Source organism: Podarcis raffonei, chromosome 13 (assembly GCF_027172205.1).
Source record: "Podarcis raffonei isolate rPodRaf1 chromosome 13, rPodRaf1.pri, whole genome shotgun sequence".
Classification (NCBI taxonomy): Eukaryota; Metazoa; Chordata; class Lepidosauria; order Squamata; family Lacertidae; genus Podarcis; species Podarcis raffonei.
The window spans coordinates 4,096,145-4,124,106 of record NC_070614.1 but is presented as its reverse complement, the minus strand read 5'-3'; the positions used below and the strand labels follow the sequence as shown (position 1 = coordinate 4,124,106).

At 42.7% G+C, this 27,962-nt stretch overlaps 2 protein-coding genes across 2 annotated transcripts in view; one reads left to right on the top strand and one right to left on the bottom strand.

The window, feature by feature from the left end:
* Positions 1-366: 366 nt before the first annotated feature.
* Positions 367-27,379, bottom strand: GLIPR2 (GLI pathogenesis related 2). Its single transcript, XM_053363427.1, has 5 exons — positions 26,680-27,379; positions 14,914-15,022; positions 6,328-6,431; positions 5,088-5,165; positions 367-3,534 (listed from the first exon to the last, which is right to left on the bottom strand). The coding sequence occupies exons 1-5, from the start codon at positions 26,690-26,692 to the stop codon at positions 3,374-3,376; spliced, it is 465 nt and encodes a 154-aa protein (XP_053219402.1). The 5' UTR covers positions 26,693-27,379; the 3' UTR covers positions 367-3,373.
* LOC128400831 (zona pellucida-binding protein 2-like) overlaps positions 26,199-27,962 on the top strand; it is a 26,228-nt gene continuing 24,464 nt past the window's right edge. Inside the window, exon 1 of the mRNA XM_053363423.1 lies at positions 26,199-26,599. Coding sequence (XP_053219398.1) covers positions 26,581-26,599 — 19 coding nt within the window. The 5' untranslated portion in view covers positions 26,199-26,580. The remainder of the gene's footprint in view (positions 26,600-27,962) is intronic.

Here is a 27,962-nt window from a genome sequence, read left to right as displayed (position 1 = left end):
GGGAAAAGCTCTTTCCCCAAAATGTAATGGTGTGTCTCACAAGTAAGAAAAATTAAGAGTGGTGAAAAATTATTTGATGGAATGAAATTATTCCCTGGATCTGGGGCCAAGCCTAATCCTCTATTACTCTATTACCCTTTTTCCTGATATGGCAGTTTCCTCTTCTTGTTTTTTGTTCTTCTGTAAAATAATCTCTGTATAAGCACAGTTGTTATCCAAATTTACAAGCTGACCAACCAAAGGATTTACAGATGTGTTATCACTGGAGTCTCAACATTTATTGCTTCTCTATCCCGTGTGTGTTGGGCCATTCTTCTCAATTATGGCTATAGCGATGGTGGTTAGTTTTGCAACAGTCACAAACTCTTCATACGAAAAATACTTTATTTTCAAATATTAATAATTCTGCTGTATTGAATTCTTGGGTTACATTTAATGGACTTGGAATACAAATGGCAGCACCACTAACTTAATATCATGTGACCATGTAAGGCAAAGACCTTTCTGATTTCATGTTTCATTTCTTTTAAACAGAAGCTGAATATTCATGAATACACACAATTTTAGTAAGGCTATGCTCATGGAAGTAAAGAGATAAGGCGGGTGGGGATAGAAAGATTGACACCAGGACCTGCTGCTCCACTGGATCCGGCCACCTGAGGCAGTTGCCTCACCTTGCCTCATGGGTGGGCCTTGGACTTCCCTAGGGTGAGGTGTGTGTTCTGGTTAAAGTGGGGCTGCATATGGACTATGCCTTTAAAGGGCATTTGAAGCACACACACACCCTTAAATTACAGTGCCTGATGCCTCACTTTATTGGACGTGACTCCCCTCTGCCCAAGGCACTGTGTTTTAAGGGTCGCTAGGAATTGTAACTGAGAGATAAACTTACAGTGCCCAAAATTCTTGGGGGAAGGGAGAAATCTGCTTTTAAGGTATAGTGTGTTCACAGCCTGGGACTAAAGCAAGGAGGCCTACAAGCTGCCTTGGGGATTTGGGGCTTCTGGGAGGTTGGGGGCTGCTGTCCCCAATCTGGGCCACATGGGCTCCTCTGGCCGCCCCTCAGGATGTCCCAGATGCTACACTGATCGTCTTTCTTCTCTCCTCTTCTGGCAGGTAAGGGGCAGACTGCCACTGGGACAGTTGCTTGGCATCTAAGCATCCCTGGCTCTCTCCTCCTTCCACCTGCTCTTTGCCCGGGGTTCACAGGACCCACCCACCCCCAAACTTGTCTAAACTCGCAGGTCTCTGCCTCGTGCCAAAATGAGAATCCTAGGCAGGAACTTCTGGGTTGACCCAACCCTTCTCTCCCCTCTGTGCACATCCCGGTTCTTTATCCAGCAGCTCTTAGTAGAGACTTGCACTCTGTCCCCTTCCTCCAGGGTCTCCCACCCCTTCTCCTCCACACCATCCACCTCCAAACAGGGAAGCATCATCTGAATGCTGGCATCGGATAAACTATAACTGCCCTGGGCTGGCAGCCTCCCTGGGAGTAGCTGAGATACCGCCTCTCTTTTCCTTGCTGGCTGGCTGAGATCTACAGTCCAGCCAGTATTATTTCAGATGTATAGATGTATCAAAAATATAAGGGCAAGTCTTCTGTGCAGAACTATGTGTACTCTGCACTGTATATATCCAGGCAATCCATAATCTGTACTAAGAAAACAAAATCCTGTGAGATGTGATAAATTATAAAATTTGAGCAAATTTTAATATTTTATCTTATTTTGCATAATTTACTCTACAAGTTTTGCTGTCTTTCATAATTTATGCTGCCCTTGCTAATCATGGGAAAAGAAATGACACTGAAACCTGACGTCCCCGATGACTGAAAATCTCATTCAGGCACTGCTCATACTTCTGAGCTTTTAGCAAATTTTTGCATCTTGCTTTACAAAATGAAAACTGAATTTCTCAGGAAGCTTATTTATGCATACCTTCCTACACTCACTTGGAACTGCAGCATAAAGTCATGCATTACCAGTTACATATCTAATAGGAATGTTCTGAAAGAGCAGATGAATAGAAGATTTACAATATTTCTTAAAGTGGGGGAAGAGATGGTGTTAAGAAAGATTATGATTTCTAATGATGGCAGAATAATCCCAAAGGGCCTGCCTTTGCTTAGTCACTGGCATGGTATGTATTTTTAATGTAAACCACTGTGAGCAACACCATATCATGTAAATTGTCATGTGAATTGTACATACAACAAGCACACATTGTGCCAACTTTTTTTTTAAAAAAACTGCAACCAGGCATCTAAATTATGTACCAAGAAAAGAGTAATCCTTTAACCAGTATAAATTATGCACAGTTGCTCTATTTGCACGATTTCGCTTTTCTGCATAATTTACCTGTATTTTTGCTATCTTGCATAATTTATTCTGGTTTTGATATAATGGAGGTCAAGAACCTATGTAAGCCACGGAAGTACTGACATCAACTACCAGGCTTCTGGTGGGCATTTGACCAGGCACTTCTAAGGATCTTTTTGCAGCTGTGCGGCTTGGTTTTATTTTCTGGTTAGATTCTCAAGAAGCTGAATTCTGCACTTCCACTGCAACATGTATACAGCCCTCGATTTAGGCTGCTATGTGGCATCCCGGATTTCACTGAACAAATAGTACTCATCCAAATAGTAGCTACTCATCTAGGACTAAGTTCAAATTTCAACTAACTGGAAAACCTTTCATGGCAACGGCAAACCTTGCTCAATATACAGTACATTGCAGGGTTCAGTTTTCATCTTCTGTGTTCCCAGATGCTACCATCATCTGACAGACCATTGTGATTTCAACACATGCACTTGGCCAAAGAACACAAATGTTATTTACAGAGTGTATCCAGGCTACAGAGAGAACCCTCATACATCTAGAAAGAGCATACAAAAATATTATAAAGTACTGCATAAAAGCAAGGGCTATGGATGTGAATGGGATTCATAAGGAACTCAACTGTTTTGATACAATAGCCAAAATCAGACTGTTTACTTCGTAATTTGCAATCTGAACTTGATTAAAAAAAACATTTAAAAGTTATCACAACTGAATTTTACTTAAACCATACAAATGTAATTTTAAAAAGGAACCCTAGACAAATATAAAGCTATATAAAACCATTATTTGATCTCCTAATTTTTGCACATTCTACGTTTTGGGCTTGCTGAGGTTCCTCAGCCCTTTAGGCACTGGTTCCATACAAAAGTCCATTTTGGTAGGGAAGATTGATTCTCACGATCCAAGCCACTCTCCTTGTAGCAAATTTGATAACCGTTTTCAAATATAAACCTGCTTATCCAAACTAATCTGATCCTCCGTTTTGCTTTTCATTAGCCGCTTGAACAGTCCTTTCCCTCAGGCTCCGGGCAATGTTATTTCCTTGGCGGGAGCACATTCTGTTCGTAGTGACCAGGGTTGACAATATTGCCAGCAGGCTCATATCGGGCCACCACAAATGTGGAGCCGTCGCTGGCAGCTGCCTTGCCAACTCCCATCTTTTTGGTGTTCTTCCAAACCATGGCTGTAAAGTGTCCTTAAAGAAAAACCCCACACAGAATCTATTAGGCTCTGGGCAAGAGTCTCATGCAAGACTGGGCAAGAACAGGACTCAGTTTCAGAAAAATTGCTCAAGGAAATTCAAGCATCCTAACTCAAGGACATTAACCTTTGTGCGCAGTAAAAGTATTGCTTGCTCATAACTTTTTAAAAGAACAATTGTTTTGAGGATACATTTGAAAGTTTTAAGGAGCGCTCCAATTAGTTAACTTGTTTGTTTGACCTCAGTTTCAGGTTCCTTGGTATGAAGCTCACTGGAGACTGTGGTGTTCTTGTGATATACACTTTTATTTATAAACATACACAGGCTGAGCATTAAATGGAAGAGCATGAACACTCCAGCCAATCTTGCTCCCCTTTAGGCTTCATGGAGAACCCCCAAAGTCATAGCTTTGGTTTCAGAAAAGACAGCGAGTCTGTCCTCTTGAGAATTCCCAGCGACCCATGCCAGATGAGACTAACCCTGGCTAGTCACTGGCCTATTGCTCTCAAGGCATCCCTAGTTAGTTGTTTCTATGGCAACACATTCGTACTTAACAGGTTAACCCAATGCAGTTAGTAAAGCTTCTAACTGGTATCTCTGCCATTTCCTGAAAACCTAACCAAGTGTCTTTGGAATCAATGCTTTTTCAAATTATGGTGTTAGAAAGAGGAAGATTTAGAAATTACTAAGCCTGAGCTTCTTCACACTTGGGTACCCAGTGCCTGTTTCTTGCTGAATTTTGAACAGCATGCCTCCACCTCCCCGCCCTCTATTCAGTCAAAAGGATATGTTTATGTCAATTATTGTTGTGTGATTTAGTTATTTAGTTATTGTAAGTTTAATCTGTTGGTGTTTTATGTTATGCAATGTTTCTTTTTTCTTTGTTGTTTTTTTCTCTCTTTTTTTGTTCTGTCTTTTCTGTTGTCTTAATGTTTGGTGTTGTATAATGAATCGAAACTAATAAAAATTAATTTAAAAAAGAAAGAAAGAAAGAAAGAAAGAAAGGATATGTTTATGTAAAAGCTTAATTTCTGAGATATTGTGAGAAACTAGAAGTGTCCTTTAGGTTATCCGCAGGGCCAGCCAAAAACATTCTGGCACCTGAGGTGAACCACAGAATGGCACCCCTGCACCAGGGAAGAACGGGTGAGTGAAGGGGGGAAATCAATTCAGCCTCACCCAACAATTGAGGTGGGGGGGGGGAGAGGAAGAGAGAGGTCCACTCTCTGAATCTCCTTGGGTGGATGGGGAGCCCACCATTTCCTTCCTGGGGGGGGGGGGAGGAGACCAGCATTGCCTCCTATTCACTGAGAGGCTGTGGCAGAGGCAGCATGGGGGGGGGGTGCCAAGGAGGGGGCAGCTGCGGCCTCCAAGGAAGGTCCCACAGCCATCATTGCCACCACCGCAGCAGCATCGGGTGATGCATTCCTTAGAGACGGGATCTGCTGCCCCTGCGGATCCTGCTGCCTGAGGCAGTCCCTTTCCTTGCCCCATAGGTGAGCCAGCCCTGGCTAACTGTCAATAGGCAACGCCAAGCCCATACTCACCTGTCCCAGAGGAAAACCCCGGACTCTGAAAGTTGTAACTTTTTATTTCGTTGTACCATCTGTCAGCTACTTCGCTCCCTGCAAAATGAATGAAAAGATGCTGTTGAATTGCAACTGATGGGGTGCAAAAATGCTGCCGCTCTGTTCTTTTTTTCCTCCAAGATAAGGCAGCTCTGGGCTCTCAAAATACATTCTAACCAAGCAGCAAGCAAGTTAGTAAAACCCCCAAAGTTTTAGAAAAAAAGAGTATCACACACCATTCTGACCAACAGCAATAAGTAGCTGAATTTAAAACGTAAAGAGAAAGCATTTTTTTGACCACCTAAGTATGTCTTTTGCAGTTACCAAATGTCCTGATGCAGTTTTGAAAAATGTACCAAAACATGTAACATGTGTATTTTGAGAGAAAATAAATTTAGAAATGTTTTGGTCGGTGAGTGTAAAATCACAGAGATAACTGACAAGCACTAAGCACATTTTCAATTTTATAAAATTCAAATGTTTTAATATTTAATGCAGTTAAATAACTTTAAACATATTGGATTCAGTAGTTAGGTTCTGCCTCTTTTCCATTGATTTACACCCTACCTTACCCTTGGGCCATAACATTTCTGGGCTGGATCTAGACACATGAAAGAAGAAGCGTTTCAGTTAAACGCATTGTAAACTTCGTATGAGAAATCGGGTTGGCAAAAACGGAACTCTACAGCGCCACCTGGTGTCACAGTATTATAATGCATATACAAAGCATATAAAGCACTTTTTCTCTGCCAATGGATATGGAGATGCAAGCTTTTTAGAGGAAAGGTAGGATACAAATGTAATAAATAACTGAAAAAAATATAAGCTGGCTCACATCCAACTTTATCGACACAATACCACACCAGCTCTCTGCCTAGGTTCAATGAGCCTTGAACAAGAGTACCAAAGGTGGCACTGGGATACCTAATCAAAGCATACAACCAATTCCAACCATTGAAAATTAATAATGTTTATCTTAAACTTCTTGCTGCAATCCTTTGCTCATTTAGGAGCAAGTCCCACTCAATCAAGAGGGACATTTCCCACTTGAACGTGCATAAGTATGGCACTGTGCCACTATTGGACTGACAAATTAAAAAAATGCTTTCAATGGTATTTTATCACATATGTGTTGCTTAGATTGCAGTCCTTACAGTTTTGGGAGGAAAATGTTTGAGCACTGCAATGTTAACAGGTCTTTCCTATGTACTTATCTTACCTGACTGATCATACGAAGCCCATGCAAGGTTTTCCCCACATTTCCCACTACTGGATTCAGGACTGTGTTTGAGGATTCTGGTGCTAGCAAGTGCTTCTGAATACCTAGATAAAAAAAAGGAAAGGTCTTTACATAAGCATAAACAGACTGCATCATGCTGAAGCAAAATGGGTGCCAAGTTGGCGAAGGTTGTTCTAAATCAGGGGTCTCCAAGCTTTCCTTGCCTCGGGCCAGGGTCTCCAGCGACGATTGCGTGGCGGGCCAGAGGGTGGGGGAGCGTGCGCCCGTACGCGCACACACATGCTATTTCTGGTGTGTATCCAGGATGGAGGAGGCGCGTGTGCATGTACATAAGCTATTTCCAGTGCTCTTCTGCCCGGGAAGTGGGTCCCCGTGCTGCACTGCACTGCACCTCACCAGTAAGAGTGGGCAGCGGCAGTGGCTGCTGCCATGGGCCAGATAAACAAGTCCCTTGGGCCTTATCTGGCCCCCGGGCCGTAGGTTGGTGACCCCTGCTCTAAATGAAGAGTATGCACAATGTTCCGTATAAGAGCAGCATAGTGCCCCAGAGCTACTCATACCAGTGTGGAAAACTTTTCAGGAAGGTTTTTTTTTTATGTTTGATGCTTTGCTGCGCTTTTATTATGCTGTAAGCCACGTCAAAGTGCAAGTACAGTGGTGCCCCGCAAGACGAATGCCTCGCAAGACAAAAAACCCGCTAGACGAAAGGGTTTTCCGTTTTTGAGTTGCTTCGCAAGACGAATTTCCCTATGGGCTTGCTTCGCAAGACGAAAACTGCAGGAGGCAGTGGAAGACAGGAGTGCCTGGCGTGCTCTGGTCCAGGGGGTCACGAAGAGGCGGACACGACTAAATGACTAAACAACAACAACAATGATAAATCGGGGGGTGGGGAGGTAGATTCCAGATTTTATAGATAGAAAATGGTCCTATAGATTGATCTGAAACTGGGTTGTGTAAAAGAGGTAAATTTGAGGGTGGGCCATGCCGTATTTGTAGTAGAAAGGGTAAGAAATTGTTATTGAAATGAGTCAACATTTGATGAGGGACACTGTTGACAGTGATGTGTGCTTCTCTTCATACTGATGTGATTCTCCCATAAAGATTTCTATGCTTCCGTTGTTGCTGAGAAGGTGTTGGCCCGCCACACTGAAGGCAGACATGGCTGCACAGTAAACTTCAAATGGAATCTTTCACTTAAGATCCACACACGCCAGAAACAAGCAAGCAGGAAGAGAAATGAGAACGGAAAGCTCAGGAAGGCCACTTAGCTTTTCGTTCCTATAGACATTAACTCTCTAGCGGCTTCATCTTCTCAGGACAGTATTAATTAATTACGCACCATTGCCTTTTCGAACACTCCTTCTCAACAGACATATTAATTAACCCACAAAGCTGGATATTATTTGTTTGCAAGAAACGCATGTGGCTAGAAGACACAAAAAAATTCTAATTAACAAAAGATTAGGGAATGAATTTGAATCTTCAGATAAAGAAAAGAAAAGAGGGGTGGTATTGTATGTTAAAAATAAGATTGAAGCCAAACAAATCTTTAAGGATGATGAGGGAAGGATGATTGCGATTCGAATCAACTGGCAAGGAGAAAATTTGGTCGTAGTGGGGGTCTATGCACCAAATGGTAACAAAACTGAATTCTTCGAAAACCTAGAAGAGAAATTACTCGAGTACATGGATCAGAAAATTATTTTAATGGGTGATATGAATGGGGTGGTTTCCTTAGAAATGGATAGACGGAGAGAAGGAGCAAGCAAAGAAGGGAAATTACCAAAATCTTTTTTTTCAATGGTAAAAAATTGTAACCTGATAGATATCTGGCGGTTTAGACACCCGTTGGATAAACAATTCACTTTCTATTCGGAACCAAATCAGTCGATGTCACGGTTAGATCAGGTCTGGATTTCAAATGAATTGACACCAAGAACCAAACAAATAGAAATCAGACCCAAAGTAATTTCAGACCATAATCCGATTGAATTTGAGTTGGAGAGTTTTGAGAAAAGAACTTTTAGATGGAGATTAAAAGAATATCTTTTAGACGATCAAAAAATTGTAGAAAATGCACAGAAGAAGCTAACAGATTATTTTGCTGATAATTGTGATAAAGGAACAAAGAGTAAAGTGGTTTGGGACGCGAGCAAGGCCGTAATAAGAGGTTACTTTATCCAACAGAATGCAATTAAAAACAGGAATAGAGAGAGAGGAAAAGAGGAAATTTTAAAGCAGATAATGGACAATGAACAAAAACTAATTAAGAAACCTAACTGTCGGAAAATAAAAGAAAAGATCAAAATCTTACAAGCCCAGTTTGCCACAATAATAAATAGAGAGGTGGAATGGAATATTAAAGATTAAGACAAAGGAACTTTGAATTCTCAAACAAACCTGGCAAGTGGCTTGCGTGGCAAATTAAAAAAAGGAAAGAACAGAGCACAATAAATAAAATTACAGTAGAGGGAGAAGAAATAAGCGATCCAAAAGGAATCAGGAAAGAATTTTTGGACTATTATAGAAGCCTTTACAAGAACAAGGAGAGAAACAATTTGAGGAGAATAGAGAGATTTCTGAAGGATAAAAGGGTGCAGAAAATCCCAACAGATAAAAAACAACAATTGAACGCTCCTATTGAAACAGAAGAGATAGTAGAAGTAATCAAAGAATTGAAGAGAGGGAAAGCCCCAGGACCTGATGGATTCACTGCGGGTTATTACAAAGAGATGAAATCTATCTTGGTGAACCCATTGAAGGAGGTTATGAATAACATCCTAAGAGAAGAAGAAATTCCGGAAACATGGAAAGAGGCATAAAGGTAAAGGTAAAGGTACCCCTGCCCGTACGGGCCAGTCTTGACAGACTCTAGGGTTGTGCGCCCATCTCACTCTAGAGGCCGGGAGCCAGCGCTGTCCGCAGACACTTCCGGGTCACGTGGCCAGCGTGACAAGCTGCATCTGGCGAGCCAGCGCAGCACACGGAACGCCGTTTACCTTCCCGCTATAAAGCGGTCCCTATTTATCTACTTGCACCTGGGGGTGCTTTCGAACTGCTAGGTTGGCAGGCGCTGGGACTGAGCAACGGGAGCGCACCCCACCGTGGGGATTCGAACCGCCGACCATGTGATCGGCAAGCCCTAGGCGCTGAGGTTTTACCCACAGCGCCACCCGCGTCCCATGTGGAAAGAGGCATATGTTACATTTATTCCAAAACAAGATGCAGATCCAACCCAAGTCAAAAATTATAGACCGATTTCACTGCTGAATATAGATTATAAAATCTTTGCAGGAGTTCTGGCGAGGAGGATGAAGACTTTATTATCAGAAATTATCCACAAAGACCAAGCGGGTTTCCTTCCTGGCAGGCAGATGAGAGACAACATAAGGAACATAATTAATATGTTGGAATATTTGTCTGCCAGGTACGACAAACAAGCTATAATGATGTTTGTGGACGCAGAGAAAGCATTCGATAATGTGGCATGGGACTTTATGTTGAAAAATTTGGAATATATGGAAGTGGGCAAAGATTTTCTTAATGGGATAAAAGCAACTTATAGGGAGCAGAAAGCTAAATTGATCATAAACAATGTAGTAACAGAAGAAATAAAGATACAGAAAGGAACGAGACAGGGCTGCCCACTCTCTCCACTTCTATTTATAACGGTGCTAGAAGTCCTTCTGAATTCAATTAGGCAAAACAAAAAAAATAAAAGGAGTAACAATCGGTCACAATGAGTACAAAATTAAAGCATTCGCAGACGACTTGGTAATAATGACTGAAGATCCCTTAACTACAACTGAAGAAATCTTAAAGGAAATAGATCTGTTCGGAGATGTGGCAGGCTTCAAACTAAATAAGAAGAAAACGAAAATGATAGCTAAAAATATGGATCAGAGGGTAATAGAAACAATTCAACAACACTCACAGATAGAGGTGGTTAAAAAAGTTAAATATCTTGGAATTTGGGTAACCCCTAAAAATATAGATTTATATAAGAACAATTATGAAACAGTGTGGAAAGAAATCAGAAAGGACCTAGAAGTGTGGGGAAGACTAAAACTGTCATTCTGGGGAAGGATTAACACAATTAAGATGAATGTGCTACCAAGGTTGTTGTTTTTATTTCAGACCATTCCAATAATTAAGGGGAATGGAGTCTTTAAGGAGTGGCAAAGGGTGCTCTCAAGATATATTTGGCAGGGCAAAAAACCGAGAATTCAATTTAAATTGTTAACAGATATAAGAGAAAGAGGAGGTTTCGCCCTGCCAGATTTGAAATTATACTATGAGGCATCATGTCTTTGCTGGCTGAAAGAATGGATCAAGTTAGTGAACAATGAATTGCTAGATTTGGAGGGTTTCGACAACAGGTTCAGTTGGCACACTTACTTGTGGCACGGAAAAAGGAAAGTACATAAGGGATTTGAAAATCACATCTTTCGAGGTCCACTAATTGAAATATGGGAAAGGTATGAAAACCTGTTGGAGCCTAAAGTTCCACACTGGTTATCACCTCTTGAAATGTTAAGTGTGAAAAAGATTAATATGAGCAGTAACTGGGTAACATACAGCCAATTATTAATTAAAGAAGGTGGGAAATGGAGATTGAAACCTTATGGGCAGGTTAAAGAACTAGTATTTGATTGGCTACAGTATTTCCAAATAAATGCAATGTTTAAAAAAGACAGCAAAGAAAGAGGATATGTGGATAAGGACTCCAAATTTCAGATGGAAATTATAGACAATGATGTGAAAATTTTATCTAAAATGTATAAGATGTTGTTAGATTGGAATTTAGTAGATGAGGAAGTCAAGTCCGTTATGATTCACTGGGCTAGAGATGTGGGCCATAGTATACAATTCGAAGATTGGGAAAAACTGTGGAAAGATGGATTAAACTTTACAGCATGTACGACAATAAAAGAAAATGTCATGAAGATGTTTTATAGGTGGTATATAACACCTATAAAATTATCGAAAATGTACAAGGTTTGTAATAAGTGCTGGAAATGCAAAGACAAGGAAGGCTCCTTTTACCACATGTGGTGGGAGTGCAGAAAAGTGAAAGAATTCTGGGAAAAAATATATATTGAACTCAAGAAGATTCTAAAATATACGTTTTTAAAGAAACCAGAAATCTTCCTATTGGGGATACTAGGGAACGAGATACAAAAGAAGGATTGTAAATTTGTGTACTACGCGGTTACAGCAGCAAGGGTAACGCTAGCCCAGAAGTGGAAACAGCAGGAAATACCAACGGTGGATGAGTGGAGAGCAAAATTATTAGATTACGCGGAGTTGGATAAATTGACAGGAAAGATTAGATATGTAAGAGACCAAAAGTTCATTAAGGATTGGGGAAAATATGTAGACTACCTGGAATATATAAGTGAGGGACAAACAACGTTAAGGGGATTTAAAGAAGCATTGTGAAAGACGAAGAGTTATTGACTAAAGGGAATAGAAGAGAGAGAGATATATATTGTCAATACAAGCTAGGAAATGCGTAATTTTAATTATTACCACGAATGATTTACGGACAAGTTGAAGGAAGTCTTATAAGAGATGGAAATGTGAAATTTTTGATGTGAAATATGTAACGTGTATTTTTTTTCTCTTCTTTTTTTCTTTTTATCTTCTTCTTATTTTTTGGTTTATTTTTTATTTGTAAATCAATAAAAATTTAAAATTGCAATTAACCCACAAAGCTGATTTTTCTTAATAGCTTGTGACAACGCTCCCCTGATAAAGGTTTTGCAGAACATCTGCTGTGGTATCTTCTGTAGGGCAGTATAGTAGGTCTAGTTCCTCTGAATCTCTTTTTAAAAAATTGTGTTTTGCATCAGTGTTTACCTTGCATCCCTTTTCTGGCTGTCACACTGAACAACATTCTGACCGTTGTGTGCCTGATTCCATGTAGTTCTCCCCATACTTTCGTGAACAGCCTTTCGCAATTAATCGGACCTTATGCCATTATTTTTACCCTATTGCACTATACTTTATTTTCAACTCCCACTTACATCCTATTGGGTTTTCTGTCTGAAGGCTGGGGAGTATCTAGATTTGCTTATCATGCATGGATTTTGTAGGACAAGTGACCAGAAGGATTGTCTTTGTTTTCCGCATCCAATCTTAACATCTGCATGGGATTGCCTTTGACCCTCTTCTGATACTGCTTTTTGCAAAGTCGTTTGCTGTATTCAACCAATGAGTCTTGCTAGCTTGACTAAGCTTCCCCGCTCCCTCCAGTTCTCCTAAAGCAGCTCAGGGGATTGAGAGACTCCCCAGAAAAGCATTTAGGAGAGGAAAGGAGAGGTTGTTTGGTCCAGAAAGCACAAATACTTGTTCTGATATAATGATCACCTTAGTCTGATGCCAAATCCCACCCATCTTACTGACGGTCACTTTGTGTGCGAATTCAGGATTGTGGGCCGTGGGCAGCTGGGGACTAATCAAGGAAGATGAAATAATAACAAGACAATTGCTTTGGGATAAAAGAAGGGTTAATCCCAGGTTAAGGATCACTCCGGGATGTACATCAAAATGGGGTGACTTCTAAGATCACCATTTTGGGGGGTATCCTGGCCCATCAGCCCCCATCTGGGTGTCAGGATGGAGGCACCTCCCCCAGACACCTTTAAGGGAGCACCCCAATCCCTTGGAGTGGGGGGTGAGAGTCCCAATTGCCTCCCCATCTGCATTGACTAGGAATTCAACCCAATGCCTTATCTGCCACCTCAACTGGGCCCCACCCTCAGCCAGCTCACCCCCAAGCTACTTACATCTGCAACCACTCTCAAAGGTCTTTGTAAACATCCAGCAGCCATATCTTGGTGCCCATTGGCAACAGATGTGCCCCATCAGGTCTGGACAGGCCTCTGTTATGAACTACAATGCCAGGGTGCTGAATCACCCAGCCCCAATCTGCCCTATCACTGCTGCAGCACCGACAGTTCAGACCAAAATATAGATATTAAGGGGATGTTTCAAGAGCGGACTCTCCAGACTGGTAGGCTGTTGAGGTTGATGATGCCTTTTCTGTTTCTCAGATTATTCTTGCCAAGCTAATGACAAGGGCATCTGGCAGGGCCTTCACCACAATCAGCGATGTAAGCCAGGGCATAAGGCTGTCTCCCATTTCATCCTCCTCTGGCCCCTTTTCCAGACTGGTCTGTCTTAGAAACCTGCACCTGAACCCTTAAGGAAGACTGGGACAGGCACATATCACCCAGCACAAGACCCGTGGTAACAATTGAAGCCAAAAGCTGGCTGTGCATTCACTGACCCACAGCACCCCAAAGAAAGCAAGGGAATGGGCTGCCTGGAAAAGCCTAGCCTTGTACTTTGACCAGTCCATGGAGCCCAACACAGTCTATATGTCCCTTAGGACAGTGTATGCAATTGGTTTTTTAGTGTCCTGGGCTGGGGGGTGGGTAGCTTCTGCACCAGCTTTCCAGCAGCTTCCATACATGGAAGTAGTCACAGAGGTCTGGAAGCTGCAGGAGTTTGCTGAATGATGTGAACACAGCTACATGCAAAGCCGTGGTATTTTGCAGCTAATCCCCGTTCCTTAAGGGATATGAGGTATTTCAGAACATCGTCCGCCTGAGGAGGAGGAGAGTGTGAGGCAGCCCTGCTGTGAGACCTAAAGACTTCCAAATATTACCAAACCCTATAATACGCTTGGAATGTTGATAGCGCAATGGAATGCAATGCTCCCGGCTTCACAGTGTGTCTCCAAGCGCCCACAGGTCCCCATGAAGGAGTTCTGGCAGTGCCCAAGCTATGGGTGTCAACACCATGAAGTGATCCTCCTCAAACCACCCAGTTAATATCTTTTCCTCAACAGGAACATGATAGCAACTGTTTAGTTTTTAGAGACAGGGTGAGCATCAGAATGCTTGAAAGATTATATAAATTTAATACATCCAGAAAACCAGCACATGAGGGATAAAGTGAGGCAAGGCCCCTTCTCTCAGACATGCTAGGAGCTACTGTGTCTATTCTGCGTGGTCTTTTTGTAGAGAGAGCCATCCCATCCTATGAGACCTAGCAACTGTGTGAAGTGGTCCAAGAAATGGTGGTGTGAATTGCTGGCAATACCAAGAACATTAGAGCTAAGCTACATGCACCATGAGTTTGACCAAACTGAGGGAGGCAGTGGAAGACAGGAGTGCCTGGCGTGCTCTGGTCCATGAGGTCATGAAGAGTCAGACACGACTAAACAGCAACAACATGCACCATGTAATTTTGCTTGTGTTCCTTAGCTCTAATATTCTTTGGTAGTGCCAGCCACTGACATTAACAACATTTAGGTTTTCTTCTTCCTTTCAACCAATGCTTAAGAAATTACTAGAGATTTTGCTCTTCCAAAATATGGCACTACTGGAGAAGACAATTATGCTGATCCTGGCAGTGGGGAAAAATGTCTTTTTTTGTTGTTCAAGGAAATAAATCCATAAGGATTTGAGTACCAACAAACCAAGAATTAAATCAAAAGTACTGCAATACCGATAAACTCTTCAATTAACAAAATAAAGAAGTCGTTGTACTCACTGTTGTGCTTCCCTGTTTAACTTCTTGCAGAGTTTTAGTGAGGGAACTCCATGCTTCTTCCTGTAGTCATTGTGGGCTTTTAAGACCTCTTCCGCAAACTGCTTGGAAGCTAAAACCGTATAAAGCATTAGAAATTCAAAACAATTCCAGTCTCTGCTTCAGGCCCTAAGCAAGGGCCAAAATCTTACATTGCTCTTACATTTCAAAGCCTACAAAATAAGAAGAAAATCAGTTTATCCAACTCATCAGATGGCTTGTTTTAAAACAGCTGCACCTGGGATCACTTAGTTACACAAGCACTGGTGAGAGGGGATGCATTATGATATATACAGCATTGCAGAGAAAGACTAGAAGAAAGGAACTATAATATGCATGTAATCTGTGGCATTCAAAGCTTTTGACCTGGTATCAGAGTTTCTGTCTTATAACCATAACCTCCTTAGCTCATCTTCAACAACCAATGCAAAAAAGTAGCAAAGCCAATTTGTTAGCATAAAATATTATTATTTTCATATCTAAGATTTAGATAATTTATTACGGTCAAAGTCCAGCTCAAATAACACAATAAAAACAGCGTTCATAATGATAAAATATACAATCAGAGCAGATTGCAGCAATAGCTCATGAGTTAAAATTGAGATATACATACACCCGTACAACTGAGATTTGGGCTACCGTAAAAATTGACCCTGAGGCACCCCAAAGGGCGACTTTAGCATTTCCCTGGTAGGCAATTTTATTCTAGAGGATGATCTGCACCTGCAGATCTAAAATTAACAATATACAGTAAGAACTTAGGGTGCACATCTATCTTTCTTCATACTCATCTTTTACTTTTGTATGCCACATTTCCAGCAAGCAAACTGAGCGCAAAACAGCCCACAATAGCAAAGAATTAATACATAAAAGCATCACCTCCCTGTCCCAGTGCTTCTCCCTTTGATACATCGGCTATTCTGAGCAGTTTTGCATGAAACCTCAGCTAATCTCCAAGAAGCAGGAAAGTTTGGAACTATTCCATTTAGTAGTGCAATGACTTTCTCTGGAATGCGCATCACTCATTCACGTTGGGAAGATGCCAAGTGACGTCTCTGCCAAACTATTGTATTCCAATGTGTTCCACTTTGTACTCTCATCTTTTTCAATAAAGTTTGTGGTGATTTTTCCTACTTTCAGTGCAACTGCAGCACCAGCCTGGTGGGTGTAGACTTGCAAAGCACTATTCATGCACCTAGCAAAAGGAGTCTTCAGTAAGAAAGTTGGTGATGTTCTGCCTGCCTGTCCCTACAGCATGTGGCCCCTTCCCCCATTTGTTTCCACAGCAACTATTGCCCCCACTCTTTTTAATTTTCAATTTGTTTTGTACTAAAGTGCATGTGTACTAATAAAATTATCATTTTAAAAATGAAGAAGCAAATGCTGCAATTGCTAGGATCATAGGAGCCAACACCTAGGGGCCGTGGGGGCTTCGCCCCCCCCATAAATATTTGAGAGGGCTGAGTCCCCACAAAGTTGATGGGTATTCCCACTCAAATAGTGTGTGTGCACTGCGCCATGTGATTGATTATGCAGGGTGGGCCTTATCTGGGCCCCCACAGTATTTTATTCAAGTTGGCACCCCTGGCTATGATTGTAAAAAGCAAATCAGTAAATGAAGTACCAACTTAAATAACGCCAGTGTCCGGAAGAAGCATGAATCACTTCACACCATGTGATCGGAGGCTGCATTCCTAAGTGTGCATTCTAGCGGGTGAATCAGAAGGTTAATTCTGACTTAAACATACCTAGGATTGCAGCCTTAGAGCAAGAGCGTAGGTCAGTAATGCACAAACCACTTTTGTTTCTGCTGTAGGGACAAAAACTGAGGGGTTATTATAGGGAATATAGTACTATATTAGGGACGCAGGTGGGACTGTGGGTTAAACCACAGAGCCTAGGACTTGCCGATCAGAAGGTCAGCAGTTCGAATCCCCGCAATGGGGTGAGCTCCCGTTGCTCGGTCCCTGCTCCTGCCAACCTAATAGTTCGAAAGCACCTCAAAGTGCAAGTAGATAAATAGGTACCGCTCCAGCGGGAAAGTAAACGGCGTTTCCATGTGCTGCTCTGGTTCGCCAGAAGTGGCTTAGTCATGCTGGCCACATGACCCGGAAGCTGTACGCTGGCTCCCTCGGCCAACAAAGCGAGATGAGCGCCGCAAGCCCAGTGTCGGTCACGACTGGACCTAATTGTCAGGGGTCCCTTTACCTTTACTATATTACACACTACGTAGAACCACAGTTTTAATGCCTCTTCTAGCAGATAACAGTGCTAAAGAATCCTTGTGTAGAAATGACCCATATTTATGTTTAAAAAGAAAGAACAGTGCACAAGCTTGGGTCAAATAAGCACAGGCACTTCCAATATTTAACAGAAGAGGACGGATAGCATAATTTCCATCCCATTACCAATGTGTTCACTGTGCAACACCCTACACATCCGAGTACCAAATATGCAGAGGTGGAAACGAGGCCATTCGTGCCATTATTGTCGGATCCAAATTGTAGCAGGTCCTCCAAGATCAGCAAAGGTTTGCCTTTTAGCTGGTGATGCCAGACCTGGGATCTTCCACATGTAAATTACTATTGAGCTAGGACTCTCCCAATCGTTGTTGAATTAACTATTAATTTGGTAGTCTTAAAATGTCCTGCAATACAGAATGCCGGATTTAGATACCACATTTAGTATTAAGATTTAGGACATATTTTTTGCATAATGTGATGTGCCTCACATTAAATTTTCCATAACCGATAATTAATATGCAGATCTGCCAAACAACTACATTTTTTTAACTCAATGAAGATGTACAGGAACATAAAATTCTACGTTTACAGGGTTATAAAAATATGCAATTCTAATATTGCTCGCTCTCTCTCTCTTCTCTCTCTCTCTCTCTCTCTCTCTCTCTCTCTCTCTCTCACACACACACACACACACACACTCACACACACAAAGACATGGAGCCTCCTAGCATACGGTAACAACTGAAATAAAGCCGAAATCATAAATCATCCAGTCAGCGGTCAAGGAATGTTATTTCTTAAAGATGCAACTGTGCTAGCACTGAGAAACAAGAACAATAAATGACTAATTTGCTTCCCGTTTCTGTCCTCTGGAGCCTGAAAGATACAGAGCTTGCTTTGTCAGTTTGGTAATCTCAGCACGATGGGCTCATGGAAAAGAAGGGAGCAGCTGGACTTTCCAACAAACTTGGAAGCAGAAGCTGCTTTAAAAAAACAAGCTTTATAGAACAAGATTAAGTGAATTTGAGTTATATTCCCTGATCTAATGCATGATCTGCCAGTATAGACATAACTCCTAAGCATGTGATCCTAACACACATTTAAATGGAGATAACGTACTACTGAAGAACTTTCAAATAATTGCAAGCCCAAAGTATTCCCTTTATGTTTATAAAGTGTTCCGAGCACTTTGCAATGCTGTATAAATACAAGATGCATACTGTCTTGAAATCCTTTGGGGAGAAGGAAGAGATATAAAGTTAATACATAAATGCTCACACATCTACCCCAATTAATTCTGGAAAGAAGTCTGCTCTATTTACTAGCATAGCTCACGTGTCTTTTAGCAGTGCTTGGGCAAGTTCTCTCAGAACAGGGAGGGCGTTCCAGCTATTTTGGGACAGGCAAGAGATACTAGCAGGAATGTCCCAGTTCTGAAATATTGCTTAGACACAGAGGTTGATCAGGAAGGTTTATTCTAGGTGTGAGTTTGGGATTTAGAATCATAGAATCATAGTTGGACGGTACCCTGTGGGTCATCAAGTCCAACCCCATGAAATGCAGGAATCTCAACTAAAGCATCCATGACAGATGTCCCTCCAACCTCTGCCTAAAAACCTCCAAGGAAGGAGAGACCGCAACCTTCTGAGGAAGTCCATTCTACTGTCAAACAGCTCTTACTGTCAGAAAGTTCTTCCAGATGTTCAGTTGGAACCTCCATTCTTGTAGCTTGAAGCCATTGGTTTGGGTCCTACCCTCCAGAGCAGGAGAAAACAAGCTTGCTCCATCTTCCATTCCTTCAGATATTTGAAGATGGCTCTCATATCTCCTCTCAGTCTCTTCTTTGGAAGCCAATGTGGGTTTCTTGCGGGGAGTGTGTGTGCGCTGCACTACTGGGGATTTCAGGATATGTAGAATACTTGGAGGCAGACGCAGGCATGCCTGGCACATCCTGATTCTTATAATCCATTATCTGCTGATAAACTGCTGGGGTCGAAAAGCCCAAGGCATTTGTTGTGTGATTCAGGCTTTGAAAGCTGCCTGGTTCATGTAGTCGCATTGACTGCCTGCTTTGGTTAAGATCCTGCATATTTCAGGTGGGGCCCTGGACTTTAGCAGTGCTAGTTATGAGACGGTTATGAGATGGCACTGCTGGTCAGTGGCTAGACCACCACTGGTGCAGTTGGGTATGGTTAAGGCTGCCTCTCCCTGGGGTGCCAAATTGAATAAAATATTGGAGGGGGGGTGAGACAGGTAAGCCCCGCCCACATCACCAATCATAAGATGCAGCACCCAATTACCATTTGAATGGCAATGCCCATCAACTTGGGGCCCCCCGCTCCCTCAAATATATTACTGTGGGGGTGAAGGTACCTCCGCTCCTAAAAGTTGGCTCCTATGGGCAGATGAAGATGATGGACTTTTTGGAGCTGGCCGACCTGACTGGAAGAGTCCGCGACCAGAAGGAGGAGGAGTACCAGGAAGAATGGATGAAATTTAAAGACTATTTAGCTAAATACGTTAAGATAACCTAATTGGAAAAGCTTGCAAATATTACATAGGCTTAGGATTTAAACATGTAAGGATAGGAATTTAGATGTCTAAAGCTAAATTAGAAAGAATGAAAGATGTTAAGTGATCAAGTTAATTTTTTGAGAAAATTGATTTTGGAAAACTGTTAAAATGATATACAATGAAATTCAACCAGGGGGATTTGAGGAAGTCATTTAACAATGTTATTAGGATTGGTTCAATTACGATTAGGATTTTTGTTTGTTTGTTTGTTTTAATTTTTTTTGGAAAATAATTGAAAAATTGAAAAAAAAGAAGAAGTTGGCTCCTATGTTCTCTCCTTTCACAGGGTTTTGCTCATGCATAGTGTTAAGGAAAATTCTGGGTTGAGAGACTATTCAACAGCCCAGCTCATCGGAGTACAAGTCCCCCGCGGGTCCACGCGGTCAGTAAAAGAAGGAAATTCCAGCCAAGTAATTTGGAACAAAACAGCGGTCAGCAGACGTAGATCCTTTATTGTTGCGCAACAGGTTCAAACAGCAGTAAGTGAACCCAGAGCATGGGGCGACATTGACTTTTAAAACTTTCCCACCATATCCCAGAATACAGTTCACACAGCATCACTGCTACATCACTAACATGTCACAAAAGGGGAGGGTTACACAAGATTAGCATAGACAGATATGTCAGGGAAACACCCAAGTATAAGATTAGCATAGTACCCACCACCCAAAAGTACAACAGAACTTCCTTTGCATGTCTGGAGCCTGAGACAGGTCTGGTGATGAGATTTGGCTTCCCTTGGAGAACAAGGAGCCCAGCAATTGTCACCTCTGGGCATTTCCTGGGGTAGGAGGTGTGTATATATGTCTTCAAGCTTGGGGAGGTGGCAGGGGAAAGTCCTTTTTCCAAGGGCAAAATGGCATTGGAATGGAGGAACTTGGCAAAGGGGTTGATATGAGCTGTCAAGTCGAAAGGATACATTCAGGCATATTATTTGTAACATTTAACAACTTTAAAGATGTGCACACACACACACCTCCCCGCTGTAATTTAAGACAATCATTTTGTGGCAGCTGCTGTCTTGCACTGCACTACCACTGCTGATCTGCTCTTGTTAAATTCATAAATGTGGCCCTAGTTAACCAACTTCTGTGTTTCATATCATCTCCTGGTTTGGTTGCAATTTAATCCAACCATTTTCAAGCCCACTCTTAGCAGGCAGGAGAACATACAACTTCTGGAAAACAGTACAGCTTCCCTTCCTTTTAACTGTGATTCATATATACAGAAATCTATTACACAGCCTGCAATGAGTCATTATCTTGGGGTTTTTTCCACTCAGGTCTTCAAAAAATGCTAATGACTAAGGTTCCTGAAAGCTGCTTGTTTATATATCTGCAAAGTTAACAAATCGCAACAAGGATGTATAAAGTGGTGGGAAGACCTTCAGAAGTCATGGAGATAGGGATCTTCCAACCTTGAGAGTGGGGAGGGTGTTGGGCTCCACAAGCTAATATTTTACTAGAAGCCAAACATTGCTTCAGTCACTAGCATGGACTAGAACTACTCCAGAGCAGACTTAATATTGCATAACGGTAAAGGGACCCCTGACCCTTAGATCTAGTCGTGGATGACTCTGGGGTTGCAGTGCTCATCTCGCTTTATTGGCCGAGGGAGCCGGCGTACAGCTTCCAGGTCATGTGGCCAGCATGACTAAGCCGCTTCTGGCGAACCAGAGCAGTGCACAGAAACACCGTTTACCTTCCCGCCGGAGCGGTACCTATTTATCTACTTGCACTTGATGTGCTTTCGAACTGCTAGGTTGGCAGGAGCTGGAACCGAGCAACGGGAGCTCACCCTGTCGCGGGGATTCAAACTGCTGACCTTCCAAATGGCAAGCCCTAGGCTCTGTGGTTTAGACCACAGCACCACCCGCGTCCCTTTAATATTGCATACCCTCCAACATTTTGTAAGAAAATTTTGGGGCACCCCCCGGCCTCCCCCATCTACGTCACTTGGCCCCTCCCTGCCGCTGACCCCTTCCTCACCCGCCTGATTGCCCCCTCCTTGCCTCCTCTCTCTCACCATTGCTGTCTTCAGCCTTCTGCTCAGCAGCCTCAAGCCGCCTCAGGGAGGTTGCCCTAGGCCCTGTGATGCTGGCAGTGGCCTCTGAGAAAATCGGGGCATCCCAGATTGGGATCAGAAGCCAGGGCAGCCTCTGTAAATTCAGAATGTCCTGATTAAATCGGGACACTTGAGGGGTCTGATATTCCCCTAATGGAGATGAGAAGATTGGGAGCATGATGCAGCCATCACACAACCCCCCTCCCCTTCTTCATTATTTACTTTAACCATGGGATAGGATTGCTAAATGCACCAGCACAAGTCATGATCTGCACCAGCCAGAATTCATACCACCATTTGAAACAAATGAGTTTGCATGTTCCGGTTAACAAGGAAACTGAATAGCATGCTTAGCACCAATGCAAGAACAGCTAAAAATCCCACAGATTAAATAAAATGTTTCATGTCTTGGATATATGGTAGACTCAGATTTTTGTTTTTGCAAAGAAGCTTCATTATAACAAATTATTTTGGTTAGTAGGATATAACAGCATGTCCTTTTCTATTAGACACACAGTGTCTCAATCCTTAGTTAGACATATCCCAGGATTTCAAGACTTGCCTCAAAGGACATCATAGCTCATTTAACACAAAGAGCCTGTACATTAGTACATTCTCTTAGTACAGTCTCTTTGTAAACTGCTTTGGAGGTTTGAGCTGCATATACATTTTTTAAAATAAATACATGACAGAATTAAACTCCTAATCATAAGTGGTCACTTTGGGTGTGGAAAGTGTTCTTGCAGTGCAGAACTGTAATAGCGAAAAACAATGTACCAGTCCCATAAAGGTTTTTACAGCAATAATGTAATGCTGTATACGTAAGTAATATTGTGTCCTTGTTCACGAATGAGTGGAGTCCTGAGATTACAGATTAGTGAGCACAGAAGTAAGATTGCAACAAAACCATTTGTGGCTCCATTAACATTTCACTTCCTGGAAGGTAAGAATACACCTGAGGATTTAAGGTTCATTGCTGTTGAACAGATTCACATATAAATCCCCACCTCCTACTTTAAGCTATTAAATGTTCACCTTGCAAACAGTCATTCCTTATCAGCGGAATGAAAAAAATTGATTTGCCAGCATATTTATAAGGATGTTTTCAATATTGTAGCAGCCTGTTTACCATTCTAAACAGGAAATGCTTTCAGGAAATGCTCTCTTGTTGCTCAACGGCTGTTATAGCTCAGTGGTCTTAGGACACTGATACATGTTTCTTATGGTTTTCTTCTATTGTATGCATGGTATATTGCTAAAATGATAACCTGACAGATGCATACTTAGATATTCTACATTCTAGTCCCTGAAATCTGGGGGGCCTAAATTGCATATGCATCAGGTGGTGGGTTAAGAAAGGCTGCAGCAACTCCCTCTCCTCCTGACCTCCCACTGCAAACCCTCCCTTTCCAAGTTTCTTTTATAGCAGGAGTGGAGAACAACATGGATTTTCCAGATGTTTCTGGACTCCACCAGCCATCAGGCCAGGCCAGCGTGGGCAACGGAAAGGGAGCTGGAGTTGATGAGAGTCCAGCAATATCTGGCTCCCAGAGAGGTTTCCTCCTCTGTTGTAGAGGAATGAGAGAGAGGGATGGGTTTTCTTAGATATTTCTGCATGTAAGGACTGCTGAACCCTCAAAGGGTACTTAAGAGAATTTCACATATTGTAAGAAGTCTAAAATTCTTTCCTGAGGGAGATGGGAGGGCAGGGAATACAGGATGTTCCTTTGCTGTGATTATGCCTTATTGTTTTTAGCTTTCTAAAATTATATAAAATCCAATAAAATCTCTTCCTGATAATAAACTCCATTGAGCAAAACAGGACTTACTTGTGTGGAGAAATGTGCTGTTTGTTAACAAGGTACTGTAACCCTCAATCATCAAAAGCCTATTTGATCCTGTGTCTTACTAATGACCCATTAACACCAGGCTGCCACCTCAAGGGGGAATTGGTCCAGAGTGCATTAGTTTTTAATACAGTGGTACCTCGGGTTACATACGCTTCAGGTTACAGACTCCGCTAACCCAGAAATAGTACCTTGGGTTAAGAACTTTGCTTCAGGATGAGAACAGAAATCATGCTCTGGCGGAGCAGCAGCAGCAGGAGGCCCCATTAGCTAAAGTGGTGCTTCAGGTTAAGAACAGTTTCAGGTTAAGAACGGACCTCCAGAACAAATTAAGTACTTAACCCGAGGTACCACTGTATTCCACAGGAAGCACCAGTCTGCCTTAATTAGCTCTTAACACAAGCTACGGTGATTTCAGAGGATTTAGAAACTGTCTAATACAAATGCACACATGGGCCTGTCATCCAATTTTAACACACAAGCTCTGCTCTACATCATATTTCAGACAGGCTTCCAGATCCTCCCCTCCAATGCTTAAGCACCAATTTCATGTTTGCCCATTTCAAATATTTAATACTTAAATCAAATTTTTTTAGTTCAAACTACTGTCAAAGTTGGCTTGCAAGTTTTATTAAACCTCTTCTAAATCAAGAGAAAAGTAACAGAAAATTATAACAGAAGCATCATACCATAACACAGACCAGAGGTGTCAATCAGCTGTGTTTTACTCAGAGTAGACCTATTGAAAATAATGGACATAATGTAGGTCCATAATGATCATTTGTTTCAATACTACCCCTAATTTCAAAATTTTAACTATTGAGGGGCTCATGCCTGGCTCAGAAAAACAACAGACTCTCTGCACCTGATGAGCATCACCCAGGGAAAAAGCATTCTATAACAGAGAGTACCCCTTTTCTGATTAAATGTTTTGATTGCACCTTTTAAAGAAACAAATCCGCCTTTTCTCATTGCAAAACTGTTCCATGGAACAGCGACAATAAGATTGTGACATCAAAGCCACCCATGTATTCAACACTGTGCACATCAACTTCACAAAGAACATTGACACTTGGTTTTTAGGTACATCTGTGTGCACCCTGAAATTATCAGGCTTGGAGAAACTCATAGCATTAAACACAGAAATCTGTTGGCCGGATGCTGCAGTTAAAAGCAGGCTGCATGAATTCTTAAAGACATACCGTATTTTTTGCACCGTAACACTCACTTTTTTCCTCCTAAAAAGTAAAGGGAAATGTCTGTGCGTGTTATGGAGGGAATGCCTATGGGTTGCATGCCTACGGACTTTCCTCCTCTAAAAACTACGTGCATGTTATGGTCAGGTGCGTGTTATAGAGCGAAAAATACGGTACTTCTAGCCTTGCCTACATCTGGGTAAAACCAGATGGACTTCTCCGATAGTGCAGTTTAAATACACCCACACCCAGGCCTTGCACACAATCAGAAGTTACAACATGCAGCTAGTGATTACTACCCCTGTTGCTATTTATGGCAGACCGAGAGAGAATGAAAACACACACACCCTTTCTCCACGTCTTCCACCCACAAGTAAAAACAATGGGAGAAAGAGATATTGTCAGGAGGACTCAGAGGAGCACCAGTCTTGGTGATTTGGTCGCCTGAATGACGGCATTCAGGGATTCAGTCTGTCTGACTCCAAACTTCGTGGGGAATGGCTAAGGGCCCCTCTTTGCATCGGCTGAGAAAGTCAAGCTGTGTTCCTTCAGCCACTGTCCTGGGCTCCAGTCCAAAGTGTTACTGCTAACAGGTAGATAGATGTCGCCTCTGGCACAGAAGACCAAGGAAAGCTATCTGCTTAAAACAGACATGCGGAAGCCTCCTGAGGCAGTTCCACTGTAGCTCCAATTGTTTGTGGCTACTGACCCTTGCTGGCTGGGACTGATGGTAGTGGTGAGTCCAACATCTGGAGGGCCACAGGTTGCATACTCCTGGTGTGCGCACGCACACACACACACACACACACACACACTGTATATCCTTCTCCATTCTAGACTTTCCCACCACGTGCAAGGCTGCTGTGTTGCAAACATAGCTGCCTCCCAAAGGGGCCTAGTTCTTTGGTGCTGCCAGACATAACAGTTGCAGAGTTTTGCATTTAAAAGCTGTAAGGCTAGCAGACATGTAAAAGGTACAGCTTTTGCCATCACAGCATCTGTTGGCCGAAGAAAAGCAGCAGCTGTTACATTCCTGCTTGTTTTACAGCTTTTGAAGCTACAGAAACTCCGTCAGGAATGAGAAGGGGCCCCCGTGGGACTTGCATCCCCATCTCCTCCCTCCGCCTCGCACAGACCCCTTGCTTCTGATGCCAAATGCTGCTGCTCCAGAAAACAACGTTCCTTGCTCCAGAGCAGCTTCTAGAACAGCAGTCTGATTCCAGAGCCTCCTTCCTTGCGGAAACTTGAGTGTATCGGTTCCAAATGTGAACCCTAGAACACAGAAGCGCCACAGCTGGTTGGGATGCCAAAATCCTCTTGCATGAGCAGCTGGAAAGGAAAGTTGCTCCCTCTCACCTTAGGCAGTGCAGCTGTGCAGGCTAAGGGCCAACGTATATGGGGAGCTACTTTGAATTCTTGCCAAATAGGTTTGCGCTGCTCGCGGCTGACTTCCTGCCCCCTCTTAATCACATCCTCCGAGGAAACGCAAAGCGCTGCTTGAAAGCTAACGGACTCTCCCCATGGCCATTGCTGCAAGCAACGGCTGCCTAACAGTTTCTAGCAAGCATATTGTACCGAAATCCATGTCACGGCAAACCCAATGCATAAAAGCCGCGCATCCTAGGCAGCGAGTTCCGGGTTTCTTCTGCACAAAGAAAACCCTTCCGGGCTACTGGATGAAGCTCGGCTAAAGAGCCATTAAGATCTATGCACATCGAAGCAAGGGGTAAGGTTTTAGAAGGGGGGGGGGAGTGCGCGTTCATAGGCAAGGAAAGCTGCGAGCTTCGTCCAGACTCGTCCACCCACCTGACTTGCCCATAGTCCCGTCCTGGATGCTGAGCTGCAGAATCTGCTTCTCTCCAGGCTCCGGCTGCTGTCGGTTTTTCTGCCCGCCGCCTGCAGCTTCCTGGCGCTGCTCTGAGCCGCTGCGTGAAGCAAGAGGCTGCGCACAATCAGAGAGCAATTGCCCCTTCACAGGCTCAAGCTGCAGGGCGATGCCTTATAAGGAATAAGGCCATTTGTTCCTTTCTCCAGGAGATGCTTCTCTGTGGTCAGGGAGGGATTATTTATCTTCTAGAATACTCAGCAACGCAGGAAAACACGACTGGATATGATTTTGCATACCAGTTTCGTCAAGTAACAGAAAAGTTAGGCTTCACTCATTTTGGGTGGGTGGGGAGTGTGAAAAGTAATTGAAAACATGCTACATGCTTTGAAAAGCAGCTGTTGAAGATTGTAGCAAGATGCACAGATTGTGGGGCCGCTATGTAATTTTAGACTTAATCCTTTTATGCCCCCCCCAACTTTGGGTAGTGGTGTGTGGTGCTTCAGTTGCAAAGCACACAATTGTTGTTTATCTTCTCCCCATCCATGCTTTACAGCAGTTTCCAGATTCCCGATACGCTAGAGCAAAAGCAGACAAAAGGCAGTGTGACAACGCAGATTTAAAGAAGAAAATATTCTGAGCATGTGCAGTTTCGCATTTTAAATTCACTTAAATCATTGCAACCATCGTGACTATGGGAATGAAACTGACGCAAAATAAAACAATTGCCCTGATGCTAAATGCATTTACTTGGGAATAAGCAGCGTTTTATTGTAGAAAAGGGGAACATGTTTTAAAAGTGAAAGTAATAGAATAAGCATCCAGCCACCAACATTCAGTCTTGGTTAACCCTGGCATACCCATGGACCAGCCTGGATTCTGACACAAGGCCTGATGTACCTGGAGAATGTCTGGAAACAAGTTCTGAGGGACAGTTGGAAGAACTGGGTGTGCCTGAAGGCAGTCATGCAAAAGATGGAGCAGACTTGCTTCTAGGTGGTTATTAATTGTAGAGTCACTAATCCTCACGGATTCATGGTTTTTGCAGTGGACAAATTGCATTATTAGCATCAAAAGTGCCTGCCCACCCACAGCCCCCTTCCTTTTCTGGAGAAAATCCACTATTGGGGAAAAAATGTTTTTCCTAGTTTAAGAGCTGAGACAGATATAGTTTTGGAGGCTAGGCTATACTTAAAAAATGTCAACTGCCAAGACAGAGGCTGAGCCATCCCAATCATTTTGACAAGTGGAGGTGACTGTCCAC

Bases quoted from the DNA above. Each gene is read 5' to 3' on its own strand.
- GLIPR2 (XM_053363427.1), bottom strand. The intron at 6,432-14,913 runs GTGAGTACAACG...TTTTTTATCTAG, and splicing joins TTAAACAGGGAAGCACAACA to GTATTCAGAAGCACTTGCTA. The intron at 3,535-5,087 runs GTGAGTATGGGC...TTTTTCTTTAAG, and splicing joins GGGGTTTTCCTCTGGGACAG to GACACTTTACAGCCATGGTT.